This window comes from Lathyrus oleraceus, chromosome 7 (genome assembly GCF_024323335.1).
Source record: "Lathyrus oleraceus cultivar Zhongwan6 chromosome 7, CAAS_Psat_ZW6_1.0, whole genome shotgun sequence".
Lineage (NCBI taxonomy): Eukaryota > Viridiplantae > Streptophyta > Magnoliopsida > Fabales > Fabaceae > Lathyrus > Lathyrus oleraceus.
In genome coordinates, this window is record NC_066585.1 from 318,154,641 (window position 1) to 318,172,786 (window position 18,146).

At 37.1% G+C, this 18,146-nt stretch overlaps 1 protein-coding gene across 1 annotated transcript; it reads left to right on the plus strand.

The window, feature by feature from the left end:
* The first annotated feature begins 596 nt into the window (after window positions 1-596).
* LOC127103608 (uncharacterized mitochondrial protein AtMg00860-like) lies at window positions 597-1,473 on the plus strand. Its single transcript, XM_051040860.1, has 2 exons — window positions 597-1,099; window positions 1,221-1,473. Exons 1-2 carry the CDS (start codon window positions 597-599, stop codon window positions 1,471-1,473), a joined length of 756 nt encoding a protein of 251 aa, XP_050896817.1.
* The last annotated feature ends 16,673 nt before the right edge of the window (window positions 1,474-18,146 follow it).

An 18,146-nucleotide genomic window follows, 5' to 3' on the forward strand; every position in this document is an offset into this window, starting at 1 on the left:
GATGTTATCCTTGTTAAGAGCCAAAGGAAATAGAGTAGTTGGTGATCTTCCAGTTGTTTGTGGTTTCCATGAAGTGTTTCCTAAAGAAATCATTGATTTTCCGCCAGAGCGTGAGGTTGAGTTTGCTATAGACTTAGTACCAGGTACTAGTCTGGTGTCAATGACTCCTTATAGGATGTATGCTTTAGAGTTGGGTGAGCTGAAGAAACAATTGGAGGAGTTACTTAAGGAGAAGTTTATTTGTCCTAGTGTTTCACCACGGGGTGCACCAGTGTTGTTACTCAGGAAGAAAGGTGGTATTATGCATTTGTGTGTTGACTATCGACAGTTGAATAAAGTCACAATTAAGAAAAAGTATCCACTTCTGAGAATTGACAGTTTGATGGATTGGTCAGTAGTTGCTTGTGTGTTCAATAATTTTAATTTAAGGTCAAGGTATCATCAGATTCGTGTGAAGGATGAAAGTATTCTGAAGACTGCATTGAGAATGAGGTATGGTCATTACGAGTATTCAGTGATATAGTTGGTGTGTCTAATTCTCCTGGTGTATTCATGGAAAATATGAATAGAACTTTTCATAAGCATTTAGATAAGTTATGGTAGTGTTTATCGATTATATCCTGATTTATTCGAAGACGGATGAAGAGCATGTTGAACATCTGAGAGTTGTGTTAAAGTTGTTGCAAGAGAAGCAATTGTATGCTAAGTTGTCAAAGTGTGAGTTTTGGATGGAAAACGTGATTTTTCTCGTCCATGTTATTTCTAGTGGGGGTATTACGGTGGATCCGTCAAAGGTTGAGGTTGTGTTAAAGTGGGAGACTCATAAGTATGTCACTGAGATCCGAAGTTTTCTTGTGCTAGCTGGTTATTATCGTAGATTTATGGAAGGATTTTCCAAGTTGGAATTGTCGTTAACTCAGTTAACTAAGAAGAGTCAGGCGTATGTTTGGGTTGTTAAGTGCGAAAAAAGTTTTCAAGATCTTAAGAAGAGGTTAACATCAGCTATAGTGTTGATTTTTCTGAGTCTGACTGAATCTTTCGTCGTGTATTGTGATGCTTCTAATATGGGTTTAGGAGGTGCGTTGAGGAAAATAGAAAAGTTGTGGCTTATGCATCAAGGAAAATTAAATTTCATTAGAAGAATTATCATACGCGTGATTTAGAGTTGGTTGTCGTTGTGTTCGCACTTAAGATTTGGAACATTATTTATTTGGCTCTAGGTTTAAAATGGTCAGTGATCATAAGAGTTTAAAGTACATGTTTGATATAAATGAGTTAAATATAAGACATATGAGATGGATTAAGTTGTTGAAGGACTATGATTTTGGTTTGAATTACCATCCTGGTAAAGCCAATGTCGTAGCCGATGCGTTGAGCAGGAAGACATTGCATATGCCAACGCTAATGGCTAAAGAGTTAGAGTTGATAGAAGAACTTAGAGATTTGAGATTAGTTTGCAAATTCACGTCATAGAGTGTGAAGTTGGGTATGCTGAAGTTTGTTAATAGTGTTCTTGAAGAGATTAAATAAGGTCAAATAACTGATTTGAGATTGGTTAATCGATTAACTTTAATCAACCAAGACCAAGTTGGTGAATTCAGACTTGATGAGGATGGTGTCATCAGATTCAGAGATAGGATTTGTTTTCTTAATGTTCCTGGATTTAAGAAGAGTATTCTTGAGGAAGGATACCGAAGTGGTATGAGTATTCATCCCGGTCCTACGAAGATGTATCAAGATTTGAGAAAGATCTTTTCATGGCCTGGAATGAATAAGGAGGTTGTTAAATTCGTGTATGCATGTTTGACTTGTCAGAAGTTAAAAGTTGAGCATCATAAGTCATTGGGTTTGATGCAACCGTTGTCTATTCTTGAGTGGAAATGGGACAAAAATTAGATGGACTTTGTGTCCGAATTTCTGAGGACAGCGAAGAGTGGTGATACTGTTTGTTTTATTATGGACAGGTTGAATAAATTGGCTCATTTCCTTCTGATAAGACTTAATCATCCATTAGAAAAAATAGTGAAGATGTATATTGAGAGCATTGTATGTCTGCATGGTATTCCATCTAGTATTGTATCTGACAGTGATTTGAGTTTTACATTGAGATTCTGGGAGAGTTTGCATAAGGCTTTAGGTACAAAGTTACTTTTGAGTTTCGCTTATCATCCGCAGACAGATGGTCAGACGGAGAGAACTATCCAATCTTTAGAAGACTTGTTGAGAGCTTGTGTACTAGAACAAGGAGGTGCTTGTGATAGCATTTTCCCATTGATTGAGTTTGCCTACAACAACAGTTTCAATTCAAGTATTGGAATGGCACCGTTGAGGCGTTGTATGAAAGAAGGTGTATGACACATTTATGTTGGTATGAATCGGGAAAGAGTGACGTAATTGGACATGAGATTATCCAACAGCGACTGAGAAGATTAAAATGATTTAAGAGAATATATGATCTTCGCAGAGTCGCCAGAAGAGTTACCATGATAAGAGGAGAAATGCACTTGAGTTCTTAGAGAGTGATCATATGTTTCTTAGAGTTACTCTGGTAACTAGTGTGTTGGTCGAGCCTTGAAGTCTCAAAAGCTTACTCTGTATTTCATCGTTCCGTACTAGATTATGCAGAAGATATGAGAAGTGGCATATCATATTGCTTTGCCACCATTACTTGCTAATCGTCTTGATATGTTTCACGTGTATATGTTAAGGAGACACATTCTGGATCCGTCTCATATGATCCAAGTGGATGATGTACATGTGAGAGGTAATCTGGTTGTTGAGGTATCACCCATGAAGATAGATGATCAGGAAGTGAAGCAGTTGCATGGTAAAGAGATTACGTTAGTGAAGGTAGCTTAGGGAAGACCAGCTGGTGGAAACGTGACTTTGGAGCTTGAGATCCAGATGAAGGATTCATATCTGAATCTGTTTACTTTTAAGGTGATTTTTGAGGGTAAAAATTCTTTAAGTGGAGGAGAGTTGTAACGCCCAAGTTTTAGTAAATTATTTTATTTTAACTTAATTATACTTTTTGTGTATTTATTTGATTATTATGTGTGGGTGGATAAATGAATATGGGTGAGAGAGAGGGTGAGTGTGACCTTGTAGTAAGGTGTGAAGAGTAATTAAAGAAAGATAGGATAACTTAGAATTATTTTTATTAATTGAAATAATTTTTTGATTTTATTATTTAAATAAAATAAAAAGATAAAAATAAAATAGAAGTTGTAGACGTATTGAGGGCAAGGTAGGGATTAGAGAGAAAAATAAGGGTAAAGTAGGAATAGTCTAAGAGGAGGCTAAGTTTTTAGTGTAAAAAGAGAATTAGAAGGAGGGAGTTGAGTAGTACATAGAATTTTTGGGAGATAGAGGAAAATGAGGCTAGGGCAAGAGAAAGAGCAAGATAAGGCATAGGGAGGGCATCCATTGATAGAGTTTGGAAGATTTTTGCTGGTAAAATCTAAGGTAAGAGGGGATTGTTTTCAATAATAGGTATATGTATGAAGGGTAGACTGAAGAGACTTTTAACCTCCTATAGGGTTTTTTCTTCCTTTGAGTTATGATGAATGTTGATGAAAATTTAATGATAATTATGTTTTTACGTGCCATGATGTGAATTGAAATTGTGTGTGTTGACATGTTGTTGTTGTGTTCTTGGAATCAATTGAATCCATGAAAATTGATATGAGATTGAATGGTTTAGGGCATGAAACTAAGTGTTTAATTCATGAGAAAATTTGATAGATTGATGATAATTATTGTAATATATGTATTAATCTTGTTAGAAAATATATGAGGATGTTTTTTAATGAACAAAATTGGAACTGGTTTGGTGGTTGATGTAACACCCCGATAATAATATAATAATTATTTAAATTGAGTTAATAATATAGTTATTAATTTAATTAAATAATTGGATTATTATTATTATTATTATTTTGAAATAATAATTATTGGGATAATTATTTATTGGAATAAAATAAGTTGGAATAATAAAAAGTCCCATTTTTGGTAAAAAAGGGTTTTCACGTGAAAAGGAAAAACAGAGAAGCGGTTGAAAGTGGAAAAGGGCAAAAGGCAGAGCAAGAGAAGAGGAAAAGCTTGAAGCTAAAGAATCGCCGGAATAACTCAGGTAAGGGGGGTTTATCATCGGTTAACGGGTATTATGTGATAATATGTCATGGGTAGTGATAGACCATCGATTTACCTCTGATTGGAATAATTATGCTGAAAATTGTGAACTCTTGGGATGAACGAATCTGGATTAAAATCAAAGGAAATTCGTAGGAATTATATGTAATAATGTTAAGATTTGTGAAATCGAATAGGAGATGATTCGGGTTAGATGATATGAGTGATTTTGTGTAAAAATTGGACTGTGGAAGGTTGAATTGGGTGGATCTCGTAGCAGAGAAAGCCATTGCAGATCTGGAAGTTCTGGTTCTGGTCATACGCGTATGGCACTAGGCAATACGCGTATGAGATGGCTGGTACGCGTATGGCACTAGGCAATACGCGTATGGATGAGGAAGATGATGTTTTGAACGTGATTTGGTCTCTGTTGGTACGCGTATGGGAATGTGGTACGCGTAGCATACGCGTATGGGCGTGGGCAATACGCGTATGGATTTGGTCAGGAGTGGGCAATACGCGTATGGGCATAGGCAATACGCGTATGGGCAGAATTGTGAATTTTCTGTGCTGTTGTGGTGCAGTTGGGTTGTTTAGGCTTAGTGATGTAACTTAGCTGAGGTATGATATAATAGGGATCATTTCCCGTTGTTTTGAGTAGTATAGGCATTAGTAGAGGTGCTAATACTATGATTGATTATATGGCATGGTATGATATGCTTTTGTGATAAATGTTTTGATGATATGTGATGGTATGCATAATGCTGTGAATGTATCAATTATGTATGCATTGTGAATAGACTGTTTTATGGCTTAGAGTGTGAGCATATGTCTATTGTGGAATTGTTGCGGATGTTTGCATTGCTAGATGATTAGCGTGCATAGCATAGCCTGTGGGGCTGTAGCTAATTCCCATGGTGAGGAATTAGTGAGTGAATTATTGCGGAATTGTTGTTGATGTTTGCATACTAGAGGATTAGTGTGCATAGTCTAGCCTTTGGGGCTGTAGCTAATTCCCATGGTGAGGAATTAGTGAGTGAGTCATTAGATCTCAAATGAGTGGGACTAGTGAGCTTAGTAGCCGTATCTGGATTTGATCGGTGAGCTTGAACTGTATGTTCAAGAATAATCGGTACCGCATGTGTGGAGTCTCATTGCATAATGGATGTATGACATATAATATGAATGGATGCATTCCAGTATTATATGTGTGTTGTGTGTTGTGTGTTGAATGTTGAATATGGTTTGAGATTATACATACGCTATATGTTACTGTTGAGTGCGATGTTTGAACGGATATTGCCGTTGCTGAGTGTGTAGTCTGGTTAGGGTGAATTGATGCGTTATTTGCTTAACATTACATGATGTTGTATAATGCTTGTTATATTGATTGAGGAACTCACCCTTACAACTGTTTTTCAGGTAACGAGCAATGAGTTGAGTAGGAGCTAGTGCTATGGAGTCTAGTGTAGTCTCCTAGTGGGTCATGCTCTGATAGATGTAACATCGGGAGGGGATGGTTGACTATGTTTTCTTTTAGTTGTTGATCAACTTTACATGTAATGTAGTACATGATTTGAATGTCGATATTTTGTATCCGCTGCGAATTATGCAAAAGAGTTTTATTTTGATTAAATAAATGAGCATGACAGGATATTTTGATGAATGTTGTGTGACACCCTTCGGGGCATAATTACTCTGATTGACATGTTATTATTTTTAATTAAATAATTTGGGGTATTTTAGAAGGGTGTTACATTAGTGGTATCAGAGCATAGTCGGTCGAGTCGAGTCGTAATTATTCTGTTTCCCTGTACGGGATAGGTGTTGTGTAACCCTATCAGTACTTATTGTTCGGTTTGTTTGGGTTTTCAGAATAGAGATGGCTGGAAGAGGTAGAGATGATGCTGCGATTGCTGAGGCTCTGGGTATGCTAGCTGGAGTACTTGGAGGAAATCCGAATGTTGTGGGAATGGGGGCTGCTCGTCAACTGAGTGAGTTCCAGAAGAACAATCCTCCAATGTTCAAGGGAGCATACGATCCAGATGGTGCTCAGAAGTGGTTGAAGGAGATAGAGAGAATCTTCCGAGTGACTGAGTGTGCCGATAACCAGAAGGTCAGGTTCGGTACGCATATGCTGTCAGAAGAAGCTGATGATTGGTGGGTTGCTACCCGCACTGAGTTGGAATCTGCTGGGAATACTGAGATCACTTGGGCTGTGTTCAGAGAGAGATTCCTGAGGAAGTATTTTCCAGAAGATGTCAGAGGAAAGAAAGAGATAGAATTCTTGGAATTGAGGCAGGGCAATCGGTCTGTTACTGAGTATGCCGCTAAGTTCACAGAGCTGTCGAAGTATTATACTCCCTATGCTGAGGCTACTGGGGAATTTTCAAAGTGTGTGAAGTTTGAGAACGGGTTGCGTCCCGAGATCAAGCAGGCTATTGGGTATCAGCGGATTAGAGTGTTTTCTGATCTGGTTGACTGTTGCAGGATTTTTGAACAGGATTCCAAGGCCAGAGCTGAGAGCTATCAGCAGAGAGTTGATAGGAAAGGCAAGAATCAGATTGATCGTGGAAAACCGTATGCAGCTGGCAGAGGTTTCCAGAAGCAGAGTGGGATGAAGAGGCCTAGTGGGGGAGACTCTAGTGCCCCTGTTAAGTGTTATAGATGTGGTCGGGCTGGACATCGTGTCCATGAGTGTACCAGTGCTGAGATGAAGTGTTTCAAGTGCGGAAAAGGTGGTCATTTGGCTGCAGAGTGTCGGTTGAAGACTGTAACTTGTTTCAACTGTGGAGAGTTGGGTCATATCAGTCCACAGTGTCCTAAGCCGAAGAAAGAGAATCAGTCAGGAGGCAAGGTCTTTGCTTTATCAGGTTCTGAGACTTCTGCAGATGATCGTTTGATCCGAGGTACGTGTTATATTAATGGCTTTCCTCTTGTAGCTATTATTGACACCGGTGCTACTCATTCCTTTATATCTTTGGATTGTGCTGTGAAACTTAAGTTAGAGATATCTGAGATGCTTGGAAGTATGGTGATTGATACTCCCGCAAAGGGTTCAGTGACTACTACTTCAGTTTGCTTGAGTTGTCCTTTGAGCATTTTTGGTAGAGATTTTGGGATAGACCTTGTGTGTCTTCCATTAGTGCAGATTGATGTTATCTTGGGTATGAACTGGTTGGTGTTTAACCGAGTTTATATCAACTGTTTTGATAAGACTGTGATATTTCCTGAGATTGAGGAAGGAAAGAATTTGTTTCTATCAGCCAGGCAGGTGAATGAGGAAGTAGCAGATGGGGCAGAGTTGTTTATGCTGTTAGCGACTCTGGAGGCTAAAGATAAACTGGTGATTGGCGATCTAGCTGTGGTGTGTGATTTTCCTGATGTGTTTCCAGAAGAAGTGAATGAATTACCGCCAGAGCGTGAAGTTGAGTTCTCGATTGATTTGGTACCTGGTACTAGACCGATATCGATGGCTCCGTACCGTATGTCTGCTGTTGAGTTAACTGAATTAAAGAGTCAGTTGGAAGATTTGTTGGATAAGAAGTTTATTCGTCCGAGTGTGTCACCGTGGGGTGCACCAGTGTTGTTGGTTAAGAAGAAAGAAGGTACTATGAGGTTGTGTGTGGACTACAGACAACTGAATAAAGTGACGATCAAGAATCGGTATCCTTTGCCGAGGATTGATGATTTGATGGATCAGTTGGTTGGTGCGAGTGTGTTCAGCAAGATAGATTTGAGATCTGGGTATCATCAGATACGTGTGAAAACTGAGGATATTCAGAAGACTGCTTTCAGAACAAGGTATGGACATTATGAGTATTCTGTAATGCCTTTTGGTGTGACTAATGCGCCTGGAGTATTTATGGAGTATATGAATAGGATTTTCCATCCGTACCTAGATCAGTTTGTTGTGGTGTTTATTGATGACATTTTGGTGTATTCGAAATCTGAAGAAGAGCACGCTGAGCATTTGAGAGTGGTTTTAGAAGTCCTACGAGAAAAGAAGTTATTTGCTAAACTCTCTAAATGTGAATTTTGGTTAGAAGAGGTTAGTTTTCTTGGTCATGTGATTTCAAGAGGTGGTGTTGCTGTGGATCCTTCTAAGATAGAAGCGGTATCTAAGTGGGAAGCTCCGAAGTCTGTTGCTGAGATTCGAAGTTTCCTTGGTTTGGCTGGTTATTATAGGAAGTTCATTGAGGGATTTTCTAAGTTGGCGTTACCGTTGACGATGTTGACTAGAAAGGGGCAAGCGTTTGTTTGGGACTCAAAATGTGAAGAAGGTTTCCAAGAGTTAAAGAGAAGGTTGACTACTGCTCCTATTCTGATATTACCGAGTCCGTCGGAACCATTTGAGGTTTACTGTGATGCTTCATTGTTGGGTTTGGGTGGTGTGTTGATGCAGAATAAGCAGGTTATAGCTTATGCTTCGAGACAGCTGAGGGTTCATGAGAGGAACTATCCGACACATGATTTAGAGTTGGCAGCTGTGGTGTTTGTTCTGAAGTTATGGAGACATTACTTGTATGGATCAAGATTTGAGGTTTTCAGTGACCATAAGAGTTTAAAGTATTTGTTTGATCAGAAAGAGCTGAATATGAGACAGAGGAGATGGTTAGAATTTCTGAAGGATTATGATTTTGGTTTGAATTACCATCCGGGTAAAGCAAACGTAGTAGCTGATGCATTGAGTCGGAAATCATTACATATGTCTATGTTAATGGTTAAGGAATTGGATTTAATTGAGCAGTTTAGAGACTTGAGTTTGGTGTGTGAGAGTACTCACAATAGTGTTAAATTGGGAATGTTGAAGTTAACGAGTGGTATTCTGGATGAGATTAGAGAGGGTCAGAAATCCGATATGCTTTTGGTTGATAAGTTGACTTTAGTGAATCAAGGTCAAGGTGGTAAATTCAGAGTTGATGAGAATGGTGTTTTGAAATTTGGTAATCGGGTGTGTATTCCGGATGTTACCGAACTTAAGAAGAGCATTCTTGAAGAAGGACATCGTAGTGGCTTGAGTATTCATCCTGGGGCTACCAAGATGTATCATGATTTGAAAAAGTTATTTTGGTGGCCGGGAATGAAAAGAGAAATTGCGAGTTTTGTTTATTCTTGTTTGACTTGTCAGAAGTCAAAGATTGAGCATCAGAAGCCGTCTGGGCTAATGCAACCGTTGACTATTCCAGAGTGGAAGTGGGATAGTATCAGTATGGATTTTGTTTCTGGTTTACCGAGGACGAGTAAGAATTTTGAGGCTATTTGGGTGATTGTTGACAGATTGACGAAATCGGCTCATTTCATTCCGATCAGAATGGATTATCCGTTAGAGAGATTAGCCGAGTTGTATATTGAGAAGATTGTAAGCTTGCATGGTATTCCGTCGAGTATTGTTTCGGATAGAGATCTTAGATTTACATCGAAGTTCTGGGAAGGTTTGCAGAAGGCTTTGGGAACTAAGTTGAGATTGAGTTCTGCATATCATCCGCAGACTGATGGTCAGACTGAGAGGACGATTCAGTCACTAGAGGATCTTTTGAGAGCTTGTGTTTTGGAAAAAGGAGGTGCTTGGGATTGTTATTTGCCGTTGATTGAGTTTACCTACAACAATAGTTTTCATTCGAGCATTGGTATGGCGCCGTTTGAAGCTTTGTATGGTAGGAGATGTCGGACACCTTTATGTTGGTATGAGTCCGGTGAGAGTGCTGTGGTTGGACCAGAGATTGTTCAACAGACTACGGAAAAGATTAAGATGATTCAGGAGAAGATGAGAATTTCTCAGAGTCGTCAGAAGAGTTATCATGATAGGAGGAGGAAGGCACTTGAGTTCCAAGAGGGAGATCATGTGTTTCTTCGTGTTACTCCGATAACTGGTGTTGGTCGAGCTTTGAAGTCGAAGAAGTTGACACCTCGGTTTATTGGTCCTTATCAGATTTTGGAGAGGATAGGAGAGGTAGCCTATCGTATCGCTTTACCGCCGTCGCTTGCGAATTTGCATGATGTTTTTCATGTGTCTCAGTTGAGGAGATACATTCATGATCCGTCGCATGTAGTCCAAGTAGATGATGTACAGGTGAGAGATAACCTGACTGTTGAAACATCACCTATGAGGATCGAGGATCGAGAGTTGAAGCAGTTGCGGGGTAAAGAGATTGCCTTAGTGAAGGTAGCTTGGGGAGGACCAGCAGGTGGCAATGTGACTTGGGAACTTGAGAGCCAGATGAAGGAGTCTTATCCGGAGTTGTTCGCTTGAGGTATGTTTTCGAGAACGAAAACTCTTTTAGTGGGGGAGAGTTGTAACACCCCGATAATAATATAATAATTATTTAAATTGAGTTAATAATATAGTTATTAATTTAATTAAATAATTGGATTATTATTATTATTATTATTTTGAAATAATAATTATTGGGATAATTATTTATTGGAATAAAATAAGTTGGAATAATAAAAAGTCCCATTTTTGGTAAAAAAGGGTTTTCACGTGAAAAGGAAAAACAGAGAAGCGGTTGAAAGTGGAAAAGGGCAAAAGGCAGAGCAAGAGAAGAGGAAAAGCTTGAAGCTAAAGAATCGCCGGAATAACTCAGGTAAGGGGGGTTTATCATCGGTTAACGGGTATTATGTGATAATATGTCATGGGTAGTGATAGACCATCGATTTACCTCTGATTGGAATAATTATGCTGAAAATTGTGAACTCTTGGGATGAACGAATCTGGATTAAAATCAAAGGAAATTCGTAGGAATTATATGTAATAATGTTAAGATTTGTGAAATCGAATAGGAGATGATTCGGGTTAGATGATATGAGTGATTTTGTGTAAAAATTGGACTGTGGAAGGTTGAATTGGGTGGATCTCGTAGCAGAGAAAGCCATTGCAGATCTGGAAGTTCTGGTTCTGGTCATACGCGTATGGCACTAGGCAATACGCGTATGAGATGGCTGGTACGCGTATGGCACTAGGCAATACGCGTATGGATGAGGAAGATGATGTTTTGAACGTGATTTGGTCTCTGTTGGTACGCGTATGGGAATGTGGTACGCGTAGCATACGCGTATGGGCGTGGGCAATACGCGTATGGATTTGGTCAGGAGTGGGCAATACGCGTATGGGCATAGGCAATACGCGTATGGGCAGAATTGTGAATTTTCTGTGCTGTTGTGGTGCAGTTGGGTTGTTTAGGCTTAGTGATGTAACTTAGCTGAGGTATGATATAATAGGGATCATTTCCCGTTGTTTTGAGTAGTATAGGCATTAGTAGAGGTGCTAATACTATGATTGATTATATGGCATGGTATGATATGCTTTTGTGATAAATGTTTTGATGATATGTGATGGTATGCATAATGCTGTGAATGTATCAATTATGTATGCATTGTGAATAGACTGTTTTATGGCTTAGAGTGTGAGCATATGTCTATTGTGGAATTGTTGCGGATGTTTGCATTGCTAGATGATTAGCGTGCATAGCATAGCCTGTGGGGCTGTAGCTAATTCCCATGGTGAGGAATTAGTGAGTGAATTATTGCGGAATTGTTGTTGATGTTTGCATACTAGAGGATTAGTGTGCATAGTCTAGCCTTTGGGGCTGTAGCTAATTCCCATGGTGAGGAATTAGTGAGTGAGTCATTAGATCTCAAATGAGTGGGACTAGTGAGCTTAGTAGCCGTATCTGGATTTGATCGGTGAGCTTGAACTGTATGTTCAAGAATAATCGGTACCGCATGTGTGGAGTCTCATTGCATAATGGATGTATGACATATAATATGAATGGATGCATTCCAGTATTATATGTGTGTTGTGTGTTGTGTGTTGAATGTTGAATATGGTTTGAGATTATACATACGCTATATGTTACTGTTGAGTGCGATGTTTGAACGGATATTGCCGTTGCTGAGTGTGTAGTCTGGTTAGGGTGAATTGATGCGTTATTTGCTTAACATTACATGATGTTGTATAATGCTTGTTATATTGATTGAGGAACTCACCCTTACAACTGTTTTTCAGGTAACGAGCAATGAGTTGAGTAGGAGCTAGTGCTATGGAGTCTAGTGTAGTCTCCTAGTGGGTCATGCTCTGATAGATGTAACATCGGGAGGGGATGGTTGACTATGTTTTCTTTTAGTTGTTGATCAACTTTACATGTAATGTAGTACATGATTTGAATGTCGATATTTTGTATCCGCTGCGAATTATGCAAAAGAGTTTTATTTTGATTAAATAAATGAGCATGACAGGATATTTTGATGAATGTTGTGTGACACCCTTCGGGGCATAATTACTCTGATTGACATGTTATTATTTTTAATTAAATAATTTGGGGTATTTTAGAAGGGTGTTACAGTTGAAGTTGGAAATTGGAAGAAAATCATGTAATTGGGAAAACTTGAATATTTGGAAAAACCTACAATGACAATCGATTGCACCAGATGACAATCGATTGCATTATTTGAAAATTTAAAATGAAATAACAATGATATTGATTGCACCAAATGACAATCGATTTCCTATCCTAGAAAAGTGATTTTTTGTGAAGTCAATAGTGAAATATGTTTTGATGACAATCAATTGCATCCTATGACAATCTATTTTCATTGGCCAAATGGTGAAAATTTATGTTTTTTTTATTGTGTTGTCCAATAATTTTGGCTGTATCTTTTGATCCGTAGGTCCAAATGATCCTCCATTTGAAGTGCTAGAAAGTTAACATGCAGAGCTACCTAATGGTAGTGCTTGGTGAAATATTTAAGTTATAGTCATTTACCTACTGTATGGTTAATTTTGATGATTTGTATGATCGGTTAACGAATCGTTATGTTTATACGATGATGTATTGTGGTTTTGGTGAAGTAGCATGAATAAATGCTATGATGAATTTGCGTATGATTTATGAGTATAAATTGATAAATTATACATGTTGACATGTGTTTTGTTAAGTTAAAGGTGAGTTGTATATATTGTTGAGTTAATAATTTTAATTAGTTAAATTATTATATATGCTTGAGTTGTATTGTTATGTTGAGTATCGTGTTAAGTTGTTATGGTAATTTAGAAGAGGGGATTACGTGAGGTTGTTAATCCATGTATGTTAGGATCAGAAGAGGGGTCTTAATATATTGAAATTTTGTTAACATGTTCATCCATTCATGTAAGTTTTGTCAAAAGGAAGGTTGTTCATTCAGAGAGGGGACTAGTGACTTGTCCCAAGCTCAGAGAGGGTGTTTGGAGCTTAGAGAGGGGGCTCATGGATTCAGAGAGGGGACCATTATGGAGTTGGTACCACATGCATAGAGTTATATCGAGTTTCATGGAGTTGCATTTGGAGTATGAGATGCATAATGAAATAAATGCATATGATATTGATGTTGTGTGTAATAAGGTATGTGATTGGTATGTGAATGAGTTGTGATTGATGAGTTGGTGTGAGAATGTAATTAATATATTGTTATTTGAGATTGTGTAAATTATGCTATGTGTTGGAATCCTAACTTGTAGTACATGCCTATTATTGTTGAATGTGACTTCCCACCATTTTTGTTTGAATGTTTTCTTTACATGGGCATCATGCAGATACTCAAGAGTATAGTCGTTGTTGTGAGTGGAAGCTTGTTTCTGGAGATTTTTATTTTTATTTCTTTATTTTAGCTTTGGTTACCCTTTGAAACGTAACACATGGGAGCGATTTCTTTGTTTTATATTGAGATTTCTGAGAGACAACATATGCTCTCATATTTTACGTTTTGGTGTCATAAGTATTTGGAGAAGACTTACGAGTCAATCTTAATTATGATATGATATTTATTATGAGATTTAAATTGGTGTGTTTTAATTGAGTGTTTTCATTGTGATGATATCCGAAGTGAAGGTGAGCATGCGATGACAGGTGTTGCATGTTTATTTAAATTAAGTGTTACACGATCACCAGGAATATTTTGAGAGATGCAATATCTTATGTGTGAATATTGTGAAAAATCTATGATTTAATTATAATTATGCATTGGGGAAATAGGGTGTTATACATACAATCACCAATCCAAAGTTTACAGTTGAGAAAATAAATCTCCTAATTTGGATCTTGACTTGTATCTAGAAAACTTGCCAAACTCTTCTACGTAATATTTACTCGAATACGTTTCTTGAACCTTCCAATAACACCAATTCTGATCCAAGCCTTCGTATATGGCTATCAACCCTTTGATCCTACTGATTCCTTGAGCGATGATATTGTCCGAAGATCTGAGAAGAATTTCGCTTTATTTGTAGCCTTCCACACAATAACTACTAAGGCAATGTTGGAGACAAGAACATACTTCTTTTCAATGGAATTTTACACCACCATTGAAAACCCCTCTTTCTTACTAACAACCTGAAAAACTCAACAAGATCTCCAAGAATGGTTAGTTTCAAGTAAGCGCTTCCTTCAATCAATCTCAGAATGCTCGCTATTAAGATCTGAACTCAATTGAAGTTGAATATGTGAGAAATTCATAGCAAGACTTTAAACACTCAAAATAGAGAAAATTGAATTTCACACAAAATCACATTGAATTATCTTTATAGAGTGATGTATGTTATGTTTGAATGATGACATAAAATGATTTATATGTTTTTGAGATGAAGCATACAAAATGGTTGAAAAAAGGTAGTTAGATTTGAATCAAGAAAAATATGATTTAACTCAAATGAGAAAAAATGAGATTAAATGAAAGAAATACCTAATTATTGAAAAATATGTCAATTGATTCAAATAAGAGAAAACGTGATTCAAATCACAAGCCTTCTGATTTGAATCAAGAACAAAATGTGATTCAAATCAAATGGCCTTGAATCGGTAGGAGTCTTAGGAAAAATAATTTGATTTGGATCATGTTGAAAGTTTGATTCGAATCAAATCAAACAAAATCAAACATGATTTATGAAAAATGAAATTGATTCTAATCATGTACAAATTTTGATTCAAATCAAACCATAAGAAAATTTGTTCCTAGGAAAATGATTAGGATCAAGTGAAAAATCTGATCAGGATCAAATTGTTGAACTGAGCTTTGTCCAATTTGATCAGAATGAAAAATTCAGTGTAAAACTGTCTGATTCGAATCAATCTTGTAAAATCTCAAATTTTCAAAAGCTTTTTGAGATTTTACCTTGAATCAAATTTTGTCCAAAAACGAAAGGTAATTTCATTTCACTATCACATGTTATTGATCAAAGAGCATTTAGTTCAAGATCAAATATAACCAAAATTTTATGCATGCTAAACATGAGAAAGTCAATCATGAAGGAGACTCATTGAATTGAAATAACGACACAGATGAAAGCGATAATAACCATATAGTAGAGACATGAAACTACAGTCCCGACTAGTATCATTTATTCCTTAGTTACAATCTAGTCCCACATCTATTTCAAGGTTACCGTTTGGTCCATCTTTTATATCATGGTTACAATAAAAGTCCCTCTTTTATTGCATCAGTGGTCCCTCCCTCATTAATGTATTCTACTGCATTAGAGGTCCTTCATTTATTAATTTTTTCATCAAATGTAGTGGTCCCTCCTTCAAAGTTGTCCTTTTCCACATTATATCCATCCAATGCAGTGGTTCCTCCCTCAAAGTTGTCCTTTTCACATTATTCCCTCCCCCACCCTTGTCTTTTTTCGAAGTATTTTTCCAAACCAATATCCTTACAGTTGACATCTTCATCCAACTCCACTACATTGGGTTTTGTATCATTGTCTCCTTCATTGTCAAGGTTAACTACATTGAACCCTAAAATCATTTTCTGTTGTGACAAGGTTAACTACTCAACACTTTAAAGTAGGACTAATAATCATTCTCAAATTGTCAAACACACTATAGGCCATTATAAGCTAACTTTTTTAACTCACTAAATTCACCCCCATGATGTAAAACACACTCAACCCTCATATTCATTCGCTATTCAATCTAAAAAAATGAAATGTATAAAGAATCGGTGAGACAAAGATGCAAAATTTGTCATGTTCTGGTTTTTAGCATAATAATTTCATACCTATTGAAGAATGGAGATGGATATTGGGGATGAATTGTCAGTCTTTGTTCTTTCTTTCATCCGTGAGTATTTCTTCTTCCAATTGTGAGTCTTCATTGTTCCAACCACAACAATACATTCTAGGATTCTATAGTTTGTTTGCTTGATTTGTGTTCATATATATTAGGTTTTTGGTTATTTACAGCAAATTCCAATGATAGGGTTAATGTATTTAGTGTCTTTTGAATGTTTGCCAGATAATACTAACTTAAAAAAGCCATGTTTTAATATTACTTTCAGCGTTACGAGAACCTACAAGGTTACACACATGTGAATAAATAAATGAGTAAGAATCATTATTATTTAGTGGTATGCTCTTGCGAAACACTAACATGAATTATATGCTACATCACACATAATTTGTTCTTTAAATAGAAACCTTATGTTGAAGTGCCAAATATTTAGGTGATTTTATGCATAACAGTTCACTGAGCATCTCTCAGAGGTTTCATTTCTCAGTTAGTACTTTTGACAAAAGGTACTCTCGGTTAAAGTTTTTTCAAATCTAATCAGAAATCCACGTGAACTAATAGATCATCCACATTTGAAAGGTTGGTTCTACAACTTATATTGACCCATTATGATCAAAAGTACAATAAGCTTCCTAATATTAGGCAACTCACACAAGAGTCAGTCACTCATTATAATTCAACTAGGTATCGTGACTCATTATAAAATGATTAGGTTGTCATTAGAGGAAAAATATAGGAGGAGTTTTGACTAACCAAAAGGATACCTTTCCCAAGGTTGATAAAGAAAATCTTCCAAAAAGAGGGTAACATGCAAAAAATACTTCCTCACATTCCTCGGTCCAATCAAAATTTTCTTTCTTTTTTAGATTGGCGAAGAAGTGGAGAGTTTTGTCTCCGAAACAAGAGAGGAAGCAAGAGAGGAAGTGGTCAGATGCCTTGTCAATTGCTAGAATTCTTTGATCAAGGTTGGGCTCCTTATATTGGTGATGGCTTGACACTTGTCTTGGCTATCTTCTATCCCTCTCCTGGCTATCATGTAACCCATGAATTTTATAGCTTATACTGAATGAAGACTTGGAAAGATTTAAACACATGTTGAATTTCCTGATCGAGTTCACTATGACTTCTAGGTCGCTGTAATGGTTCCCTTCATCTGGGATCTTGACGAATATTTCGTATATATAAACCTAAAGATTTTTCTCTATGTAATTTGAAAAGAAAACACTCACTAGCCTTTGATAGGTAAAACCAAAATTATTGAGGGTGAATGGCATGAATTCATAGTAATAATATCATTTGTTAGACATGAAGGGAGTATTCGATGCGTCTAGAGAGTCCAAGAAACTCAATGTCTTCTATCTTGATAAGTCATCAATTAACTTTTCAATGTTGGGTAAATGATATAGGATTTTAGGGCATGATAGGTTGAGGTCAGTGAAATCTAAAAACATTCTCCACTTTCCCGACGTCATCTTTACTACAACTATGTTTTCCATCCAGATGATATATATGACCTCTTTGATGGATCTTTCATACCTTATTTTTTTGACCTCTTTATTAATGGTCATCTTCCTCTCCTCACCCACCCCACATTTCCTATGAATCACTTGTTTGATTAAGGTGTTGAGATAAGGTGATGACATTCAACTTTGTTATCAATCTACTACATGTTTGAGGGAGCCCAATAGAATAAATATATGTTTCTTTGGAACAAGGCATCTAGCTCTTTTTCTTCATTCTCTATTAGGGAGGTGACTTAATTTGTTGTTTGAAACTCGAGCGGGCATATCCAAAATTCTTTTAGATCACCAGTGGGAATCAGTTATTCCTATATATATTATGCTCTAGGATTTACGTCAACAAAGTTCACTCTGTTGAAGCCACACTTTGGTGTGGCGCAGGTGTCCATTGACTCCTTCTTTATCCTCAAACTATGTTGGTATCAATTTTAGGATGTTTATTGATCCTTTTTTA